The 21,267-nt window shown below is 50.9% G+C and overlaps 1 protein-coding gene across 1 annotated transcript in view; it reads left to right on the top strand.

Moving 5' to 3' along the window:
- LOC147121615 (solute carrier family 22 member 2-like) overlaps positions 1-19,087 on the top strand; it is a 215,305-nt gene extending 196,218 nt beyond the window's left edge. The window contains exons 9-11 of the mRNA XM_085977978.1: positions 9,258-9,370; positions 10,060-10,159; positions 18,318-19,087. Of these exons, the coding sequence (XP_085834104.1) occupies positions 9,258-9,370; positions 10,060-10,159; positions 18,318-18,429 (325 nt within the window). The 3' untranslated portion in view covers positions 18,430-19,087. The remainder of the gene's footprint in view (positions 1-9,257; positions 9,371-10,059; positions 10,160-18,317) is intronic.
- Positions 19,088-21,267: the final 2,180 nt, after the last annotated feature.

Genomic DNA, 21,267 nt, shown 5'->3' with positions numbered 1-21,267 from the left:
CAGTTGATGGTCAGCCTGGTGTCTGAATTGATGGTCAGCCTGGGGTCTGAGTTGAAGGTGCGCGGGGTTCTGAGTTGATGGTCAGCCTGGGGTCTGTCTTGATGGTCAGCCTGGGGTCTCAGTTGATGTTCAGCCTGGGGTCTGAGTTGATGGTCAGCCTTGGTCCTGAATTGATGGTCAGCCTGGGGTTGGATTTGATGTTCAGCCTAGGGTCTCACTTGATTGTCAGCCTGGGGTCTGTGTTGATGGTGAGCCTGGGGTCTGATTTGATGGTCAGCCTGGGGTCTGTGTTGATGTTGGGCCTGGGGTCTTCGTTGATGGCCAGCCTGGTGTCTGAGTTGATGGTGAGCCTGTGGTCTATGTTGATGGTGAGCCTGGTGTCTGAGTTGATGGTCAGCCTGGGGTCTGAATTGATGATGGGCCTGGGGTCTGAGTTGATGGTCAGGCTGGGGTCTGATTTGATGATGAGCCTGGGGTCTGAGTTGATGGTCAGCCAGGCGTCCAGTTGATGTTCAGCCTGGGTTCTGAGTTGATGTTCAGCCTGGGTGCTGAATTTTTGATCAGCCTGTGGCCTGAGTTGATGGATCAGCCTGGGGTCTGAGTTGTTGGTCAGCCTGGGGATTGAGTTGATGGTCAGCCTGGGGTCTGAGTTGATGGTGAGCCTCGGGTCTGAGTTGATGATCAGCCTGTGGTCTGAGTTGATGGTCATCCTGGGGTCTGAGTTGATGGTCAGCCTGGGGTCTGAGTTGACGGTCAGCCTGGGGTCTGATTTGAAGGTGCGCGGGGTTCTGAGTTGATGGTCAGCCTGGTGTCTGAATGATGGTTATCGTAGGGTCTGAGTTGATGGTCAGCCTGGGGTCTGAGTTGATATTCAGCTTGGGGTCTGAGTTGATGTTCAGCCTGGGGTCTGAGTTGATGTTCAGCCTGGGGTCTGAGTTGATGGTCAGCCTGGCGTCTCAGTTGATGATCAGCCTGGGGCCTGAGTTCAAGGTGGGCCTGGGTTCTGAGTTGATGGTCAGCCTGGGGTCTGAGTTGACGTTCAGCCTGGGGTCGGATTTGATTTTTGGGCCTGGGGCTTGAGTTGATGGTCAGCCTGGTGTCTGAGGTAATGGTGGCCTGGGGTCCAGTTGATGGTCAGCCTGGGGTCTGAGTTGATAGTCAGCCTGGGGTTCAGTTGATGGTGAGCCTGGGGTCGGAGTTTATGGTGGGCCTGGGGTCTGAGTTGATTGTCAGCCTGTGGTCCAGTTGATGGTCAGCCTGTGGTCTGAGTTGATGGTCAGCCTGTGGTCTGAGTTGATGGCCAGCCTGTGGTCTGAGTTGATGGTCAGCCTGGGGTCCAGTTGATGGTCAGCCTGGGGTCTGAGTTGGTGGTCAGCCTGGGGTTTGTGTTGATCATTGGCCTGTGGTTTGAGTTGATGGTCAGCCTGGGGTCTGATTTGATGGTCAGCCTGGGGTCTGAGTTGATGTTGGTTCTGGGTTCTGAGTTGATGGTCAGCCTGGTTTCTGAATTGATGGTCAGCCTGGAGTCAGAGTTGATGGTCAGCATGGAGTTTGAGTTGATTGTCAGCCTGGGGTCTGAGTTGATGGTCAGCTTGGGGTTGGTTTTGATTGTAACACTGGGGTTTGAGTTGATGGTCAGCCTGGGGTCTGACCTGATGGTCAGCCTGGGGTCTGAGTTGATGTTCAGCCTGGGATCTGAGTTTATGGTGGGCCTGGGGTCTGTGTTGATGGTCAGCCTAGGGTCTGAATTGATGGTGGGCCTGGTGTCTGAGTTGATAGTCTGCCTGCGGTCCAGTTGATGGTTAGCCTGGGGTCAGAATTAATGGTGAGCCTGGGGTCTGAGTTGGTGGTCAGCCTAGGGAATGAGTTGATGGTCAGCCTGGGGTCTGAGTTGATGATCAGCCTGGGGTTGATTTTGAATGTCAGCCTGGGGTCTCCGTTGATGGTCAGCCTTGGGTCTGAGTTGATGTTCAGCATGGGTTCTGATTTGGTGGTCAGCCTGATGTCCAGTTGATGGTCAGCCTGGGGTTGGAGTTGATGTCCAGCCTGGGGATTGAGTTGATAATCAGCCTGGTGTCTGAGTTGATGGTCAGCCTGGGGTCTGAGTTGATGGTCAGCCTGGGGTGTGAGTTGAAGGTGCGCGGGGGTCTGTGTTGATGGTCAGCCTGGGTTCTGAATGATGGTCATCGTGGGTTCTGAATGATGGTCATCGTGGGGTCTGAGTTGATGGTCATCGTGGGGTCTGAGTTGATGGTCAGCCTGGGATCTGAGTTGATATTCAGCCTGGGGTCGGATTTGATTGTGGGCCTGGGGTTTGAGTTGATGGTCAGCCTGGGGTCTGAGTTGATGGTCAGCTTGAGGTCCAGTTGATGGTCAGCCTGGGGTCTGATTTGATGGTGAGCCTGGGGTCTGATTTGATGGTGAGGCTGGGGTCTGAGTTGATGGTCAGCCTGGGGTCTCTGTTGATGGTCAGCCTTGGGTATGTGCTGATGGTCAGCCTGGGTCCTGAGTTGATGGTCAGCCTGGGGTTGGAGTTGATGATCAGCCTGGGGTCTGAGTTGTTGGTCAGCCTGGGGATTGAGTTGATGGTCAGCCTGGGGTCTGAGTTGATGGTGAGCCTCGGGTCTGAGTTGATGATCAGCCTGTGGTCTGAGTTGATGGTCATCCTGGGGTCTGAGTTGATGGTCAGCCTGGTGTCTGAGTTGATGGTCAGCCTGGGGTCTGAGTTGACGGTCAGCCTGGGGTCTGATTTGAAGGTGCGCGGGGTTCTGAGTTGATGGTCAGCCTGGTGTCTGAATGATGGTTATCGTAGGGTCTGAGTTGATGGTCAGCCTGGGGTCTGAGTTGATATTCAGCTTGGGGTCTGAGTTGATGTTCAGCCTGGGGTCTGAGTTGATGTTCAGCCTGGGGTCTGAGTTGATGGTCAGCCTGGCGTCTCAGTTGATGATCAGCCTGGGGCCTGAGTTCAAGGTGGGCCTGGGTTCTGAGTTGATGGTCAGCCTGGGGTCTGAGTTGACGTTCAGCCTGGGGTCGGATTTGATTTTTGGGCCTGGGGCTTGAGTTGATGGTCAGCCTGGTGTCTGAGGTAATGGTGGCCTGGGGTCCAGTTGATGGTCAGCCTGGGGTCCAGTTGATGGTGAGCCTGGGGTCGGAGTTTATGGTGGGCCTGGGGTCTGAGTTGATTGTCAGCCTGTGGTCCAGTTGATGGTCAGCCTGTGGTCTGAGTTGATGGTCAGCCTGTGGTCTGAGTTGATGGCCAGCCTGTGGTCTGAGTTGATGGTCAGCCTGGGGTCCAGTTGATGGTCAGCCTGGGGTCTGAGTTGGTGGTCAGCCTGGGGTTTGTGTTGATCATTGGCCTGTGGTTTGAGTTGATGGTCAGCCTGGGGTCTGATTTGATGGTCAGCCTGGGGTCTGAGTTGATGTTGGTTCTGGGTTCTGAGTTGATGGTCAGCCTGGTTTCTGAATTGATGGTCAGCCTGGAGTCAGAGTTGATGGTCAGCATGGAGTTTGAGTTGATTGTCAGCCTGGGGTCTGAGTTGATGGTCAGCTTGGGGTTGGTTTTGATTGTAACACTGGGGTTTGAGTTGATGGTCAGCCTGGGGTCTGACCTGATGGTCAGCCTGGGGTCTGAGTTGATGTTCAGCCTGGGATCTGAGTTTATGGTGGGCCTGGGGTCTGTGTTGATGGTCAGCCTAGGGTCTGAATTGATGGTGGGCCTGGTGTCTGAGTTGATAGTCTGCCTGCGGTCCAGTTGATGGTTAGCCTGGGGTCAGAATTAATGGTGAGCCTGGGGTCTGAGTTGGTGGTCAGCCTAGGGAATGAGTTGATGGTCAGCCTGGGGTCTGAGTTGATGATCAGCCTGGGGTTGATTTTGAATGTCAGCCTGGGGTCTCCGTTGATGGTCAGCCTTGGGTCTGAGTTGATGTTCAGCATGGGTTCTGATTTGGTGGTCAGCCTGATGTACAGTTGATGGTCAGCCTGGGGTTGGAGTTGATGTTCAGCCTGGGGATTGAGTTGATAATCAGCCTGGTGTCTGAGTTGATGGTCAGCCTGGGGTCTGAGTTGATGGTCAGCCTGGGGTGTGAGTTGAAGGTGCGCGGGGGTCTGTGTTGATGGTCAGCCTGGGTTCTGAATGATGGTCATCGTGGGGTCTGAGTTGATGGTCATCGTGGGGTCTGAGTTGATGGTCAGCCTGGGATCTGAGTTGATATTCAGCCTGGGGTCGGATTTGATTGTGGGCCTGGGGTTTGAGTTGATGGTCAGCCTGGGGTCTGAGTTGATGGTCAGCTTGAGGTCCAGTTGATGGTCAGCCTGGGGTCTGATTTGATGGTGAGCCTGGGGTCTGATTTGATGGTGGTCCTGTGGTCTGAGTTGATGGTCAGCCTGTCATCTGAGTTGATGGTCAGCCTGGGGTCCAGTTGACAGTCTGCCTGGTGTCTAGATGATGGTCAACCTGGGGTTTGAGTTCATGGTGGGCCTGGGGTCTGAGTTGATGGTCAGCCTGGGGTTTGTGTTGCTCATTGGCCTGTGGTCTGAGTTGATGGTCAGCCTGGGATCTGATTTGGTGGTCAGCCTGCGGTCCAGTTGATGGTCAGCCTGGGGTCTGAGTTGATTGTCAGCCTGGGGTCTGAGTTGATGGTGAGCCTGGGGTTGGTTTTGACTGTCAGCCTGGGGTCTGACTTGATGGTGAGGCTGGGGTCTGAGTTGATGGTCAGCCTGGGGTCTCTGTTGATGGTCAGCCTTGGGTATGTGCTGATGGTCAGCCTGGGTCCTGAGTTGATGGTCAGCCTGGGGTTGGAGTTGATGATCAGCCTGGGGTCTGAATTGTTGATCGGCCTGGGGTCTGAGTTGATGGTCAGCCTGGGGTCTGAATTGATGATGGGCCTGGGTCTGAGTTGATGGTCAGCCTGCGGCCTGAGTTGATGGGTCAGCCTGGGGTCTGTGTTGATGGTCAGCCTGGGGTCCAGTTGATGGTGGGCCTGGGGTCAGAGTTGATATTCAGCCTGGGGTCTGAGTTGATGGTCAGCCTGAGGTCCAGTTGATGGTGGGCCTGGGGTCGGAGTTGATGTTCAGCCTGGGGTATTCGTTGATGGCCATCCTGGGGTCTGAGTTGTTGGTCAGCCTGGGGTCTGTGTTGATGGTGAGCCTGGGGTCTGAGTTGATGGTCAGCCTGGGGTCTGAGTTGATGTTAGGCCTGGGGTCTGAGTTGATGGTGGGCATGGGGTCTGAGTTGATGGTTAGCCTGGGGTCTGAGTTGATATTCAGCCTGAGGTCCAGTTGATGGCGGGCCTGGGATCTGAGTTGATATTCAGCCTGGGGTCTGAGTTGATGGTCAGCCTGTGGTCCAGTTGATGGTCAGCCTGGGGTCGGAGTTGATGATCAGCCTGGGGTCCAGTTGATGGTGAGCCTGGGTTCTGAGTTGTTGGTCAGCCTGAGGTCTTTGTTGATGGTGAGCCTGGGGTCTGATTTCATGGTCAGCCTGGGGTCTGAGTTGATGTTGGGCCTGGGGTCTGAGTTTATGGTGAGCCTGGTGTCTGAGTTGATAGTCAGCCTGGGGTCTGAGTTGATGTTGGGCCTGGGGTCTGAGTTGTTGGTCAGCCTCGGGTATTCGTTGATGGCCAGCCTGAGGTCTGAGTTGATGGTCAGCCTGGGGTCTGAGTTGATGTTGGGCCTGGGGTCTGAGTTGATGGTGAGCCTCGGCTCGGAGTTGATGGCGAGCCTCGGCTCGGAGTTGATGGTCAGCCTGGGGTCTGAATTGATGGTGGGCCTGTGGTCTGAGTTGATGGTCAGCCTGGGGTCTGAATTGATGATGGGCCTGGGGTCTCAGTTGATGGTCAGCCTGGGGTCCGAATTGATGGTGGGCCTGGGGTCTGAGTTGATGGTCAGCCTGGGGTCCAATTGATGTTCAGCCTGGGTTCTGAGTTGCTGATCAGCTTGGGGCCTGAGTTGATGGGTCAGCCTGGGGTCTGAGTTGTTGGTCAGCCTGGGGTCTGTGTTGATGGTGAGCCTGGGGTCTGAGTTGATGTTGGGCCTGGGGTCTGAGTTGATGTTGGGCCTGGGGTCTGAGTTGATGGTGAGCCTGGGGTCTGAGTTGATGGTCAGCCTGGGTCTGAATTGATGTTGGGCCTGGGGTCTGAGTTGTTGGTCAGCCTGGGGTCTTCGTTGATGGCCAGTCTGGGGTCTGAGCTGATGGTGAGCCTGGGCTTGGAGTTGATGGTCAGCCTGGGCTTGGAGTTGATGGTCAGCCTGTGGTCTGAATTGATGGTGGGCCTGGGGTCTGAGTTGATGGTCAGCCTGGGGTCTGAGTTGATGGTCAGCCTATGGTCTGAGTTGATGGTGGGCCTGGAGTCTGTGTTGTTGGTCAGCTTGGTGTCTGAGTTTATGGTAGTCCTGGTGTCTGTGTTGATGGTCAGCCAGGGGTCTGAGTTGATGGTCAGCCTGGGGTCTGAGTTGATGGTGAGCCTGGGCTCGAAGTTGATGGTCAGCCTGTGGTCTAAGTTGATGGTGGTTCTGGTGTCTAATTTGATGAATAGGCTGGGGTTCTGAGTTGATGGTGGTCCTGGGGTCTGAGTTGATGGTCAGCCTGGGGTCTGAATTGATGATGGGCCTGGGGTCTCAGCTGATGGTCAGCCTGGGATCTGAATTGATGATGGGCCTGCGGTCTGAGTTGATGGTCAGCCTGGGGTCCAGTTGATGTTCAGCCTGGGTTCTGAGTTGATGATCAGCCTGGGGGTCAGTCTGGGGTCTGAGTTGTTGGTCAGCCTGGGGTCTGTGTTGATGGTGAGCCTGTGGTCTGAGTTGATGGTCAGCCTGGTGTCTGAGTTGATGGTGGGCCTGGGGTCTGAGTTGTTGGTCAGCCTGGGGTCTTCGTTGATGGTCAGCCTGGGATCTATGTTGATGGTGAGCATGGTGTCTGAGTTGATGGTGGCATGGGGTCCAGTTGATGGTCAGCCTGGGGTCTGAGTTGATAGTCAGCCTGGGGTCCAGTTGATGGTCAGCCTGGGGTCTGAGTTGATGGTCAGCCTGGGGTCTGAGTTTATGGTGGGCCTGGGGTCTGATTTGATGGTCAGCCTGGGGTCTGAGCTGATGGTGAGCCTGGGCTCGGAGTTGATGTTGGGCCTGGGGTCTGAGTTGATGGTCAGCCTGGGGTTTGAATTGATGTTGGGCCTGGGGTCTGAGTTGTTGGTCAGCCTGAGGTCTTTGTTGATGGCCAGCCTGGTGTCTGAGTTGATGGTGGCGTGGTGTCCAGTTGATAGTCAGCCTGTGGTCTCAGTTGATAGTCAACCTGGGGCCCATTTGATGGTCAGCCTGGGGTCTGAGTTGATGGTGAGCCTGGGGTCGGAGTTTATTTGTGGGCCTGGGGTCTCAGTTGATGGTGGGCCTGGGGTCTCAGTTGATGGTCAGCCTGGGGTCTGAGTTGATGGTCAGCCTGGAGTCCAGTTGATGGTCAGCCTCGAGTCTGAGTTGATGGTGAGCCTGGGCTTGGAGTTGATGGTCAGCCTGGGGTCTGAATTGATGGTGGGCCTGGGGTCTGAGTTGATGGTCAGCCTGGGGTTTGAGTTGATGATTAGGCTGGGGTCTGAGTTGATGGTCAGCCTGTGGTCTGAGTTGATGGTGGGCCTGGGGCCTGTGTTGATGGTCAGCTTGGTGTCTGAACTTATGGTGGTCCTGATGTCTGAGTTGATGGTCAGCCAGTGGTCTGAGTTGATGGTCAGCCTGGGGTCTGAGTTGATGGTCAGCCTGGGGTCTGAGTTGATGGTGAGCCTGGGGTCGGAGTTTATTTGTGGGCCTGGGGTCTCAGTTGATGGTGGGCCTGGGGTCTCAGTTGATGGTCAGCCTGGGGTCTGAGTTGATGGTCAGCCTGGAGTCCAGTTGATGGTCAGCCTCGAGTCTGAGTTGATGGTGAGCCTGGGCTTGGAGTTGATGGTCAGCCTGGGGTCTGAATTGATGGTGGGCCTGGGGTCTGAGTTGATGGTCAGCCTGGGGTTTGAGTTGATGATTAGGCTGGGGTCTGAGTTGATGGTCAGCCTGTGGTCTGAGTTGATGGTGGGCCTGGGGCCTGTGTTGATGGTCAGCTTGGTGTCTGAACTTATGGTGGTCCTGATGTCTGAGTTGATGGTCAGCCAGGGGTCTGAGTTGATGGTCAGCCTGGGGTCTGAGTTGATGGTCAGCCTGGGGTCTAAGTTGATGGTGGGTCTGGTGTCTAATTTGATGAATAGGCTGGGGTTCTGAGTTGATGGTGGGCCTGGGGTCTGAGTTGATGGTCAGCCTAGGCTCTGAGCTGACGTTCTACCCAGAGGTATTTCTTTGCCAGCTGAAGAGATGTAATAACTAGACCTGTGTCTCATTTCCCAACATGCTGCAGTCTGATGATATGCGCTGTGAAGAATCTCAGCCTATATTCTCTCAAGTAATCTGTGCAATTACTGCAACCATGGCCTCGATTTTCTCCGTGCCCGCTGCTATTTAGAGGGGCCTTGCCCAATTTCTCTTCCCTGCCTGGGTGGACAACAGGTCCATACCCCCTTTGGTGTATTGGCCTCCAATTAGGGCCAAGGAAGTAGAAGCTCCTAGCATTGGGGAGGCCCTGCCCTGAGCACCAAGCCATCTACCTCAGTAGCCTCGTGCAGGGCGGGTGGAGGCTCCATCCAGGGCCCGGTGGAGTTTCCAAATAGCTTGCTTGACTGCCGCTTGGAGCAGCCGAGTAAATTCAGCCCAACAAGGTCAATAGACGTTTGTGAAAGGAGACCGCCTCTCAGTACAGACAGATACATTGGCCCAGAATTTGCGGTCCAGATGAAGGCGAACTGGCAGCGTTCGCTGTCATTCCGCCTTAGAAACTGACCGCAACGTCGGGATATGGCGCATGTGCTTGCAGAAATCCTGAAGTTGCGATCTGTCATTCACTGCTCCTCCACGGGCTGCACTGTGCCCCCCACTCTCCCCCCACCCCTCCCCCCACAGAGCCGGCGACCTGTGTAATCACCCAAATCAGGGAAACTGATGAAAACTTCGGCTCTTCCGCAGTAAGTCCGCTGTTAAATTCCCCACAAGGGGCCGATAGCGAATCCCTTTGCTTCGCTGCTGACCGCAAATTCCAGGCCACTATCATGGTTTTAGGAAAGCAGATACTAGATTTACATGGACAGTCTGTCAGCAGGTAACATAACAAACTGTGTTTGCTTTATGATGTTTGGAAATTTGAACAAGTGAGCCTTATGATGGTCGAGGGTATAAAATGTTCCGTTCTCTGGCAGGAACTTTGCTGTTTCGGTGTGTGCAGCGGTATCAGACATCGGGGGGATTGTCTCCCCATTCATCGTGTACAGGCTGGCCGCGATCTGGATAGAAATGCCTCTTGTGGTCTTCGGTGAGTATCTTTTACTGAGTAGTTTAACCCTCTGCTTCAAGGGAGCAAATCATTCCGTTACACAAAAGTTGCACATATGCAGAGTAAGTACAGTTTCTAACTGATTCCTTTTTGGGGTATATTCTCAATGATTCTTTTATTCCACTTTATTTTCCTTGTTAAGTGAACTGAAAACCAACGGGGTCGATTTTGACCTTCGCGCCGGTCATTTTGATGCCCTCATCTCAAGTGGTTTCGCACCTCTCCCAGGAGATTACATGGATTGGGGTGGGGTGGGGTGGGGAGTGTACGTATCGTGATGCACAAGGCATCATACTTGTGTGGGACAGGCTGGATGGACCAGAGGGTCTTTTTTCTTGACCATCATTGATGGTGTCTCCCTCCCTAACCCCTTCACCTCTCCACTTCTCTCAACCTTTAAAAGCCTTCTCAAAACTCATCTTCCTCTATGGTTCAGTATCTGTTCCTTTATCTATTTTCTCTCTTCCCCCCCTCTTCCCCTCCCTCGGGGGGTACATCATCTTAGGACATGTTTAGGGTCTATATAAATGCAAATGCATTACACAGGACAAATTCACCATTACCTCTAGTGGGGCATTTTTAAATCTTGCTATAATGAACAGACTAAAATCAACCTACAAAGACTAGTTTGCACTCAATCTTTCCCTATTCTGTCCATTCATTCCCAGGGGTGATCGGGTTGATTTCTGGAGGCCTTGTGTTGCTCTTGCCCGAAACAATGGGATTGACTTTACCAGACTCCATCGAGGATGTGGAAAACCTCAGACGGTAAGTCAGTGAACAACTGCGGCAGAACCACTGATACTCGGCTCTGGGTTATTCCATTGCACATTTTATTTTCTATTGATTACTTCTACTTGTTAAAAGTCGATGACTCAGCCGTTTGAGCTCCCCCTGTGCTCGCGTTTCCTCCCAATGAAAGTGGACAGGCAGAGTCCATCCAGGCCCTTCCCAGTGCTGCTATTGAGCTGGCTGATGTTTGAAGGTGTTCAGGACTGACGTGCTCTCTGTTTATTTTTGCTGGCTGGCTGTCTGAGTGACTGACTATATATCTCCTTTGCTTCTACTCCGTTTTTATCTACCTTCTGTCTCCCATCCCCCTCACCACCTCTGCCCCTAAAGATGCTGGGGCACATGTTCTGCAGATGCCCACAGCCCTCCAGGGCCTCACCCAACTGCCCATTCTGCATGGGTGAAATTTAAAGGTGAGCGTTTCTGAGCTGTTTGAATGCAGGGGTGCAGATCACAGCTGATACCAATCCTGTGCCCACCCAATGTGTATACACATACACACACTTTCAGGATAATAATCCGCAGGGAGAACTCTCCCTGCTCTTTTTCCCTACACAAGCTCAGAGACAATGAGAGCAACACTGGAGGCCCCCATTGTTACCCTCCATTCTTTAAAATTCATTATCAGGATGTGGGCATCGCTGGCAAGGCCATCATTTGTTGCCCTGAGAAGGTGGTGGTGAGCCGCCGCCTTGAACTGCTGCAGTCCGTGTGGTGAAGGTACTCCCACAGTGCTGGTAGGGAGGGAGTTCCAGGATTTTGACCCAGCAGCGATGAAGGAACGGCGATATACTTCCAAGTCAGGATGGTGTGTGACTTGGAGGGGAACTTGGAGGTGGTGGTGTTCCCATGGGCCTGCTGCCCGTGTCCTTCTAGGTGGTAGAGATCGCAGGTTTGGGAGGTGCTGCCAAAGAAGCCTTGGCGAGTTGCTGCAGTGCAGTTAGAATTTATCAGTGGGGCCTATGTTTCCTCAACTGCCTTTAGTAGCTCTTAGCCTCTGTGTTGTCAGGATAACTTCTTCCCCCCGCTGTTCTCCAGTTTTGTGATGCAGTTCTGCCTCCACATAAGCAAGCTGCTCCAAGGACCGGAGCTTCTGGGTAACTTTTTGACTCCCAATTTAAAAAATAGTAATTTTCAGGATGTGGAAAGGCCCTGGATACAACTGGCCACTTCAAAGGGCAGTTAAGACTCATTGGTGCAGGACTGGAGTCACATATAGGCCAGAGCAGGACATTACTGAACCAATCAGGTTTTTACAACAATTAGGATAGCTTCATGGTCAATTTTGATTGATACCAGCTTTTTGTTTACAGATTTTTAAAACTGAATTCAAATTCTTAAACAAAGACCCATGGTGGGATTTGAACTCACATTCTATGGATTACTAGTCCAGTAACATAACCGCTACATTACCATACCCACTAATCTATTGGGTTTAATATTACCATTTTATAACAGCAGAATGTGTGTTTGGAAATCGTAGCAGCGTATTATCCTGACCCTTTATTAATTCAACTAGCTCTTAATGAGTAACAGCTCAGGCCTAGTGGAAAGGTTCAAGGACCCGGGCAAGAGCTGCTTTGCAGGTCTCACACTCCACCAGGGTGTGACAGTCACATGCCCAAGGGGTTTGCTGTTATTCTAAGCTGTCCCTGCGACCTATCAACAAGCATGGTGTCCACTGTAGCTCAGTGGTAGCACTCTTTCTTCTTGAATCAGAAGGTTGTGGGTTCAGAGTCCCACTTCCATGAGACTTGAACACACAATCTAGGCTGACACTCCAGTGCAGTACTGAGGGACCACTGCATGGGCAGAGCTGCCGTCTTTCAGGTGAGACATTAAACCGAGGCCCCATCTGCCCTCTCAGGTGGACATAAAAGATCCCATGGCATTTATTTCGAAGACGAGCAGGGAAGTTCTCCCGTAATCCTGGTCAATATTTATCCCTCAACCAACATCACTAAAACAAATTATCTGGTCATTATCCCATTGCTGTTTGTGGGAGTTTGCTGTGCGCAAATTGGCTGTCACATTTCCTACATTACAACAGTGACTACACTTCAAAAAGTATTTAATTGGCTGTAAAGTGCTTTGGGAGGTCCTGAGGTTATGGAAGGCGCTACAGGTATATGAACGAAAGTCTTTGTCTTTCTATTTATCCGATGCTTTTATGTACATAAAAATCCCAATGCACTTCCCAGATAGGTGTGAGGGACATTGAGCCAGACAGGGAGAGATTCGGATGGACTGTCCAAGAAATGTGATTTTTGAGGAGTTTATTTTTTAAAAGGAGGTGGAAAGACAGAGGTTTAGAGACAGAATTGCAGGGAGCAGCCAGATGTGCCATCTGTGATGGGATGAAGGGGAGAGAAATGCACAGAACGGTAGTGATATAATAAAGACTCACTACGCACTTGGTTGTACATAAAGCAAGGCTTTAATCGACTTGTAACAAAACATGGAGGTCTAGTTAGTAGTCACTAGCTTCCTGTTTCCAGATTGTCTCTGGCCAAGGTGGGCCCACGCCCGAGTATTTATACTCCTCGGACGGCGCCCTCAGCTGGCCGTTCAGTAGTACTTCCTGAGTTACTTCTTGTAGAAGTTGTGATTTATGACATTCTTCCTCCCTAAAAGGTTTGGAAGTCCAGTCTTCCTTTAACGGACTAGGCGGACCAAAAATAGCTGTAGTCATTTAGCTTTCTGCTTGTGACCGGAAGGCACGCCTCCCCGGACCATGTCCTGGTCCCTGGGTTGCTTGGCCCGTACCGATAAGTCGGTAGAGTCCGTGTCGTCTAGATTGTCCTGTGGAGGCCTGGGAATATCATGACTCCGGGTGCAGGTCCCCACAGGCGCAGAGCTGGCCTCATCCTGGGTCGTAGCCGGAGATTGTCCGGCGTCCTGATTTCGGGTAGCCATCCTACGGGGAGCGTTCGGCTCCCTGAGTTGATCCGGTAGCACTGCCGGCAGATCCCTCGATGTCATAGGGGTACGGAGTGTTGACATCATCATCGTGGGATCCTTCATCATTCGGGCCCGTGTGACTGGTTGGGCAGGGAGCCAGATCTCTGAGCGAGATGGTGGACTCACGGCCATCGGGGTACCGCACGTGCGCATACGTGGGGTTTATCTCCGTTAACTCCACCTCATCAACGAGAGGGTCGTTCTTGGCAGACCGGACGAACCTCTGGAGTAGCACAGGGCCTGGAGCCACCAAACATGATGGTAGAGATGTCCCGTCTGTCGAGCAACGCAGGAACTTGAAGAATCGCTCATGAGATGTGACATTAGTGGATGTGGAGAGAAGAGACCTGATAGAGTGTAACACGTCGGGGAGCACCGTTTCCCACTGCTGGTCTGGTAGGTTGCGTGACCTCAGTGCCAGACGGACAGCGTTCCAGATGATGGCATTGTATCGTTCAACCTGTCCATTGCCGATTAGGTGATATGGTGTCGTCTTACTCGAGGTGATTCCCCGTTGGGAGAGATAACTTTTAAGTTCACTCGTCATAAAGGAGGGACCCCGATCCGTGCGGATAAAATTGGCCGTCCCGCAAAGGGAAAAGACCTGATCGAGGCATTTAATTACCGTAGAGGTAAGCATATTAGGACAGGGGAAGGCAAAGGGAAAGCGTGAATACTCGTCTACCATCGTAAGTAGGTAGGTGTTCCGCGTCGACGAAGGCAATGGCCCTTTAAAGTCTATGCTGAGCCTCTGCATAGGCTGCATCGCATGTATGAGTAAGTCATCTGATGGACGGAAGAATTGTGGTTTCAATTCAGCACAAATCCTACAGGGGGAGCATGTTTTCTTTACGTCCTCCGTTGAGAATGGTGGATTTTTGGAGCGCACAAAGTGCAACATACGGGTAACGCCGATGGCATAAGTCCATATGCAGATCCGCCAGAGTCGACGTTGACACTGAAGAGCAAAATGCCCGTGTGAAGGTGTCTGGGGCCACATTCTGTTTGTCGGGTCGGTAACGGATAGTATATCCAAAGGCGGCCAGCTCCATCCTCCAGAGTTGAGTTTTATTATTTTTGATTTTCGTGCGCTTCCGGTTATCCAACATGAAGGCCACGGAGCGCTGGTCAGTTATGAGCGTGAAATGACGGCGAGCAAGAAAATGACTCCATTGGCATACAGCCTCGATGATGGCTGTAGCCTCCTTCTCGACGGGGGGGGGGGGTGGCGGGTAATGGAGCTCGCTACCCTGCAAGGTTCTGGATAGGAATGCCACGGGTCGACCACCTTGATTCAAGGTAGCCGAGATCGCCACCTCCGATGCATCGCATTCGACCACAAAAGGAAGGTTTCCGTCAATGGAGCGAAGCGTGGCTTTCTCCAGCTGTCATTTGAGGAGGTTGAAGGCAGAAATAGCCGTTGCTTCCAATGGAAAAGACTTCGCATGAAGCAGGGGCTGTATTTTATTGGAGAAGTGAGGTATCCACTTTGCGTAATAAGCAAACATGCCAAGTGCCCGACGAAGAGAGCCGAGATTTGTAGGGGGAGGGAGCTCCTGAAGTGGATGGAGTCGCTCTGGGTCCGGTTTAATAACACCGTTGCCCACCCAGTAGCCGAGAATGTTCACTGATGGCACCGATTTCACCGATTTGGATTCGTTTAACGTTAAGTGGCGACGACGGAGAATGTCAAAAAATCTCTGAAGATTTGGCGTCATGCTCCTTTTGATCATGGCCAGCAATAGTGATATTGTCTAAATACGGAAAGGTATCCATCAAGTTCTCTTGCCGGACTAGGCCATCCATTGCCCGTTGGAAGACGGCCACCCCATTGGTGACCCCAAATGGAAGGCGACGAAACTGATAAAGCCGACCATTAGCCTCAAAGGCTGTATACTTTTTGTCAGAGTCTTTCAGCGGTACCTGATGGTACACGCTCTTTAAATCGAAGGTTGAAAATACCTTGTATTTGGCAACGTTGTTGACCATGTCATCTATGCGTGGTAGCAGGTAGGCATCCAGATCGGTATATTGATTAATAGTCTGCAAATAATCAATACACAGACATTTCTTATGTTGTTTTAAAGGGTTTTTCACAATGACGACTTGAGCCCGCCAGGGAGATTAACACAGCTCGATAATACCGTCAGCTAAAAGGCGAGAGATTTCTGCCTCGATAAATGCTCGGTCGTCTTGGCTAAAGCGCCGCGATTTGGTGGCTATGGGTTTACAGCGGGGGGAGAGATTGGCAAACAGGGAGGGCTCACCGAGTAAGGCCACCGAGAGTGCACAAAATGGCACCTTAGAAATGGTAAGCTCCGGCTTCGACCCTCCAAACTCAAAAGTGAGTCTTTTGCGCTGCTTCTGGAAGTCCTGTCCCAGAAGCACATCGCTACATAAGTTTTCGAATACTCCGAGCCGGGTGGAGGGATACGTGTGACCATTGAGGATGAGGTTGACAAGACAGAAGCCAGAAGAATTGGTGGTCAGAGTCGTCAGAGCCATTGCAATCTCCCTGTCCGAGGGATAAATGCGCAGTTTTAACCTGCTGACAGCCCGCTTACTAATGAAGCTGTCAGAGCTGCAGGAGTCAATTAGCATGCTTAGAGTGTGCCCATTTACTAAAACCTTCGTGGCTGCATGGGACAAACTTTGGGGGAAAACAGCTGTGATGGGAGGAGGGGTAATTTTTCCTTCGGCAGCTGCAGCCTTAGCAGTGGTTCTTGGAGGAGGAGCAGCTCCATAGATAGCAGCTGTGAAGCTAACAGGAGCTCTCGACCGGTATACTTTAGGGGAGCGGCCTTTCTTGTTAGCAGAGGCCCGTGAATGGCATACCTTGGAAAAGTGTCCTTTCTTGCTGCAATGATTGCAGGTCGCATTACGAGCCGGGCAAAATTTTCTGTAATGGAACGTACCTCCACAAAAGAAACACTTTCTTCCTGATTGCCAGGATGCTGCTAAGGCAGGGTCGTCATCAGCAAAGGCCTCTAGGGTAGGGTCGTCGTCCGTTAGAGTAGAGTCATCATCAGCGGGGGCATCCGCCCGAGACCTATCGAAAGACTCATTAAAGGTGATAGCCGCCGCCCGTGCACGTGGTGGGAGATAAGTGTCCGCATTCTTCTTGGCCAAGTCCAGGGAACACGCCTGGTCATAAGCAGCCCGTAAATTGAGGGTTTTATTTTCCAGCAGGCGCTGACGTATAAAAGGGGACGCAATCCCATTGATAAAGGAATCGCGGATTAGTTCCTCTTGATACTGTTCAACTGTAACCGCTTTAAGGTTACAATCTTTTCTGAGCCTGCGAATTTTCTGGAGGAATTCATCGAGTGATTCCCCAGGCTGCTGCCGAGTTGTGGCCAGTAGGTGTCGAGCAAAGATTTCATTCAGGGACTTGACATATAGCTGCTGTAAAATTTAGATAGCAGCGTCGTAGTCTATACAGTCCTCAATATAATCATACACATGAGGGGATACGTAGTTAATAAGCATTCGTAACTTATTAGGGGCATCCGCCCCACATTCTTCAAGAAAGTTGCTAAAGGTACGAAACCAATGCTTCCATACCTTTGCTGCTGCAGGTGCATTCGGGTCCAGGTCGAGACGAGCGGGTCTAAGGAGTTTTTCCATGATGGATCAGTTTCTTGCCCAAGTCCCTTTCTGTGGTTCAAGTTGCAGCTGGTTGTTTCGAATCACCCAAGGCGTGGAGACGATAACAAGTCGATTAAATTGATGTAATAAAGACTCACTACGCACTTGGTTGTACATAAAGCAAGGCTTTAATCGACTTGTAACAAAACATGGAGGTCTAGTTAGTAGTCACTAGCTTCCTGTTTCCAGATTGTCTCTGGCCAAGGTGGGCCCACGCCCGAGTATTTATACTCCTCGGACGGCGCCCTCAGCTGGCCGTTCAGTAGTACTTCCTGAGTTACTTCTTGTAGAAGTTGTGATTTATGACGGGTAGCATAGTGGTTATGTTACTGGGCTAGTAATCCAGAGGCCTGGCCTAATGCAGCTGGAGACAAGAGTTTAAATCCCACCACGGAGCTGGGGAATTTAAATTCAGTTAAATAAATCTGGAATAAAAAGCTACTATCAGCACTACCAGATTGTTGTAAAAGCCCATCTGGTTCACTAATGTTCTTTAGGAAAGTAAATCTGCTGTCCTTACCCGGTCTGGCCTATATGTGACTCCAGACCCACAGCAATGTGGTTGACTCTTAACTGCCCTCTGAAATGGCCTAGCAAGCCACTCAGTTGTCAAGAAGGCAGCTCACCACCACCTTCTCAAGGGCAATTAGGGACGGCCAATAAATGCTGGCCTTGCCAGCAACGCCCACATCCCGAGAATTAGTTTTAAAAAAGCCAGAGTTGCTGGCACTCTGTCTCGGCTCACACATGAAGAATGGCTCTGGGGTATGGTAGATAGCTGGCACTGGTGGAGCCGTATCCTGCTGTGAGTCAACGGGATTGAAAATCTGCATGTGGGGGGCGAGTGGGGGGTGGAGACGCATCCTAGAGTAAGTGCCGGGAAACGTGCCCACCCTGGACGTCCGCTGCTGACCTCAGCAAAATGGGCGAGGTCCGGTGGGGAGGTCTCGTGACTTGCACGCCACCAGCAGGTGCCCGTGCCTGAGAGATGCGTCTAGGGTGCCCAGCCACTGAAGAGGCCACATTGTAGCGCAACATTGGCCCGCCCCCAACAGAATTATAGCCTCCCCCACCCCCAACCAATGCCGCCCTTTGTATGGAGGCTACATTCAATTCAAGAAAATAACTTCCCTATTCTTTGGAGTTTTAGGCCATGATCCCAGGCTGGACAACATCCCACAAAGTGGGGCCTACTACCACCGTCAACTCTTGCCGTCCCCCATCACCTTGCTTGCCTCGTTTGGGATGAGACTCTATCCCGAACAGGGCTGTGCAGGAACTCCTGTGCAAATTTGGGACTGGCCGTTTCTGAGTCCCAGCCTAAATTCCAGCTTTGATTCCACTGGAGTTGGGGCAGGAGTGCCCCGGAAGGACTGTGGTATTTCAGTCTCAACATCTGTGGCAGTGAAGGGAAGAAATATTGGAGGGGGGGTGGCAAAAGAACATGTCCCCTTAATATTGGGTTTTGTACTGAGAAGAATGTGGTTCAAACTAGTCTAAGATAAATATTTGGCTGTTCCTTCAGGTGGAAGACAAGCGTATTGAAGACACGATACCAGCACATTGTTCTACATTCTTCAACAGAAACACAGAATGCCAAGGGCACTGCTTCAGCAAGGATTGTCATCAACTCGTAGAATCACAGAATGATACAGCACAGGAGGCCACCATTCGGCCCATCGTGTCTGTGCCGACTCTTTGGTAGAGCTGTCCGACCTAGTCCCACTCCCCCGTTCTTTCCCCATAGCCCTGCAAATCTTTTCCAATTCCCTTTTGAAAGTTATGATTGAATCTGCTTCCACCACCCTTTCAGGCAGTGCATTCCCGATCACCACAACTCGCTGTGTTTCCTCATGTCATCTCTGATTCTTTTGCCAATCACCTTTAATCTGTGTCCTCTGATTAGAAAGGGATATAAAACCTGGACAAGGTGCAGATAGATTCACTTGGATGTTACCAGGAATGATGGGTTGGTTATGAAGAGGTCTCTATCAAGTCACCTCTCAACTTCAGTAAAAATAAGCCATAACTACTCAAGTCCCTCTTCATGAATTGGATTGTAGCATTAGCCTCAATTACTGACCTGTTAGATTTATATTTCACACTATCTGCTGTATATTCTATATATATAATGTTCAAAAGTATATGGGATAGTGATAGAGTAAACAGGGAGAAACTGTTCCCACTGGCAGGAGGGTCAGTAACCAGAGGACACAGATTTCAGGTAATTGCCAAAAGAACCAGAGGGGAGATGAGATTTTTATTTTTACACAGCGAGTTGTTGTGATCTGGAATGTGCTGCCTGAAAGGGTGGTGGAAGCAGATTCAATAGTAACTTTCAAAAGAGAATTAGATAAATACTTGAAGGGAAAAAAATTACAGGGCTATGGAGAAAGAGCAGAGGAGTGGGACTAATTGGAGAGCTCTTTCAAAGAGCTGGCACAGGCACAATGGGCTGAATGGCCTCCTTCTGTGCAGTATGATTCTATGATTCTGCATTTAAAAGCATAAAGTCACTTTCTCTTTTTCCCCCTCTCAAAAATGCAGTTTGGCAGCAGCCGCGTGTGTCAATGATTAACCAATATGGAGATTTATGGCTCCGATTAATTATCTTTAATGAACATTTCTCAAGAGTTTGCAAGTTAGCATAAATGTAAACTAGAGATAGGAAAAGAATTGCCTGTATATATTTATGTACGGAGTCAGGCTTTATTAAAAGTTCAACTAGTCTAAATGAATCTGAATATTTAATGAGTTCTGATGCACTGTATAGTACAAAAAAGTAACAATATTGAATTAAAATGTTAAATGCAGGTAATTTAGGTTTGTATATATTACTGAACTGCACTGCGTCAGCAGTGTGACAAGTTAAGACAAGTTCCTTTAATAGAGATTGGTTCTGATCCAATTAATTTCAACTTTAGGAACAGGTCAAAGTAACCCATTAGCCCCAACAAGCCCAGTCCCTTTTTCATAGACCAACCCAGCCTACCCGCCTTCTCTTTGTGTCCCTCGCTCCTTCTTACTCTGTTTTAATTAATGTGAAAGCAGCTAACGTGCCTATCCACAAGAAGGGATTGCGTTTAGGCAAGTGGCAGATTGTGTAAAAGCTGGTGGAAGCCACAGTGAATGAGAAGCTGCTACATTATCTCACGTACAACAACCCACTGTCTGGTTGGCAGGTTGGAGTCAGATCAATCAGGTTGGCTTGTGCTGCTCTTAACATAATCTAATGGTGCAGGGGGGGGAGAGTGATGCTCTTTTTTTCGTTGTCTGTTGCATGCTCCACAACTTTGCCATCTTGAGAGACCAGCCTTTGCCACCACCCGGGCGGAGGAGGAGGAGACCACAACCCCTGTCTACTTGAGCTCACTGAGGCAAGCTCATCGAGGAGCACTTCAACTACGTCAGCTCTCCATTCCACATTCACCGACAGTCCCACAATCCTCGCCACTCTTCTGACAGCCACCATCTGATTGCCTTTTTCACTCCAACCTTATTGGTCTTTCCCTCACTTCACTACAAAGACCAATACCAACATCAAGTCCAGATCAAAGAACAAATTTATTAAAGAAATCATGTCAGCATTCACAAACTAAATAACTAATCACCTTTGTGCAAGCCCTTAGTATCTGTTTTGTGTGCTTGTTTTCCTATCCCGGTGCTCCTACGAGGTGCTTCCCCAGTGGCTACAGCTTGGGAGATGGAAGGCTGCTGAGCTTCCATTGAGGACGCCATTGAGGCCTTGGAGGATGTCCTCAAGCAGCACTGGGCCTAGAGGGTCCGGCTTCAGACTGCAGCATCTCTACGTGGGCTTCAGCAGTCTGGCTGAGCAGCACCAGCAAGGGCATTGTAAGCGTGTCTGGCAGTGGAGCAGAATTGCTGTCATCCTGAGAGAGAGGACAGCAGGTGATGATCCCATTGAGCCAAGGCGACTCTCCCGGGACAGTGCCTCAGCACTGCTAGAGCTCTGATGGAGAACAGAGTGCTGGAGTGATGTGGCATCCTGGAAACCCCTTTTAACAGTGACCTTCTAAGCCAAGGTGGCAGCTGCCTGATCTTCCATGCCAGCAGTTTGTGCTTCCATGGAAGTTGTCAGAATTGTCATAAGATGCTCCATCATGGTGGGTTCCACTGTGGTGCTAATGGAGCTGATTACTACAACAACAACAACCTGTATTTATATAGCGCCCCCAATGTAGTAAGTTGTCCCAAGGTGCTTCACAAGATTATTACAAGACAAAAAAATTTGACACCGAGCCACATAAGGAGAAATTAGGGCTTGGTCAAGGAGGTAGGTTTTAAGGAGGATAGAGAGGCAGAGAGGTTTAGGCAGGGAATTCCAGAGCTGAGGACCTAGGCAACAGAAGGCACAGCCACCAATGGTTGAGCAATTATAATCAGGGATGCACAGGACGGCAGAATTAGAGGAGCGCAGATATCTCGGGGGGTTGTGGGGCTGAAGGAGATTACAG

This window comes from Somniosus microcephalus, chromosome 3, assembly GCF_052327205.1.
Source record: "Somniosus microcephalus isolate GS21.2 chromosome 3, FLI_Smic_1.0, whole genome shotgun sequence".
Classification (NCBI taxonomy): domain Eukaryota; kingdom Metazoa; phylum Chordata; class Chondrichthyes; order Squaliformes; family Somniosidae; genus Somniosus; species Somniosus microcephalus.
Note: the sequence above shows the minus strand (reverse complement) of the source record. Positions and strands in the feature narration are given on the sequence as shown.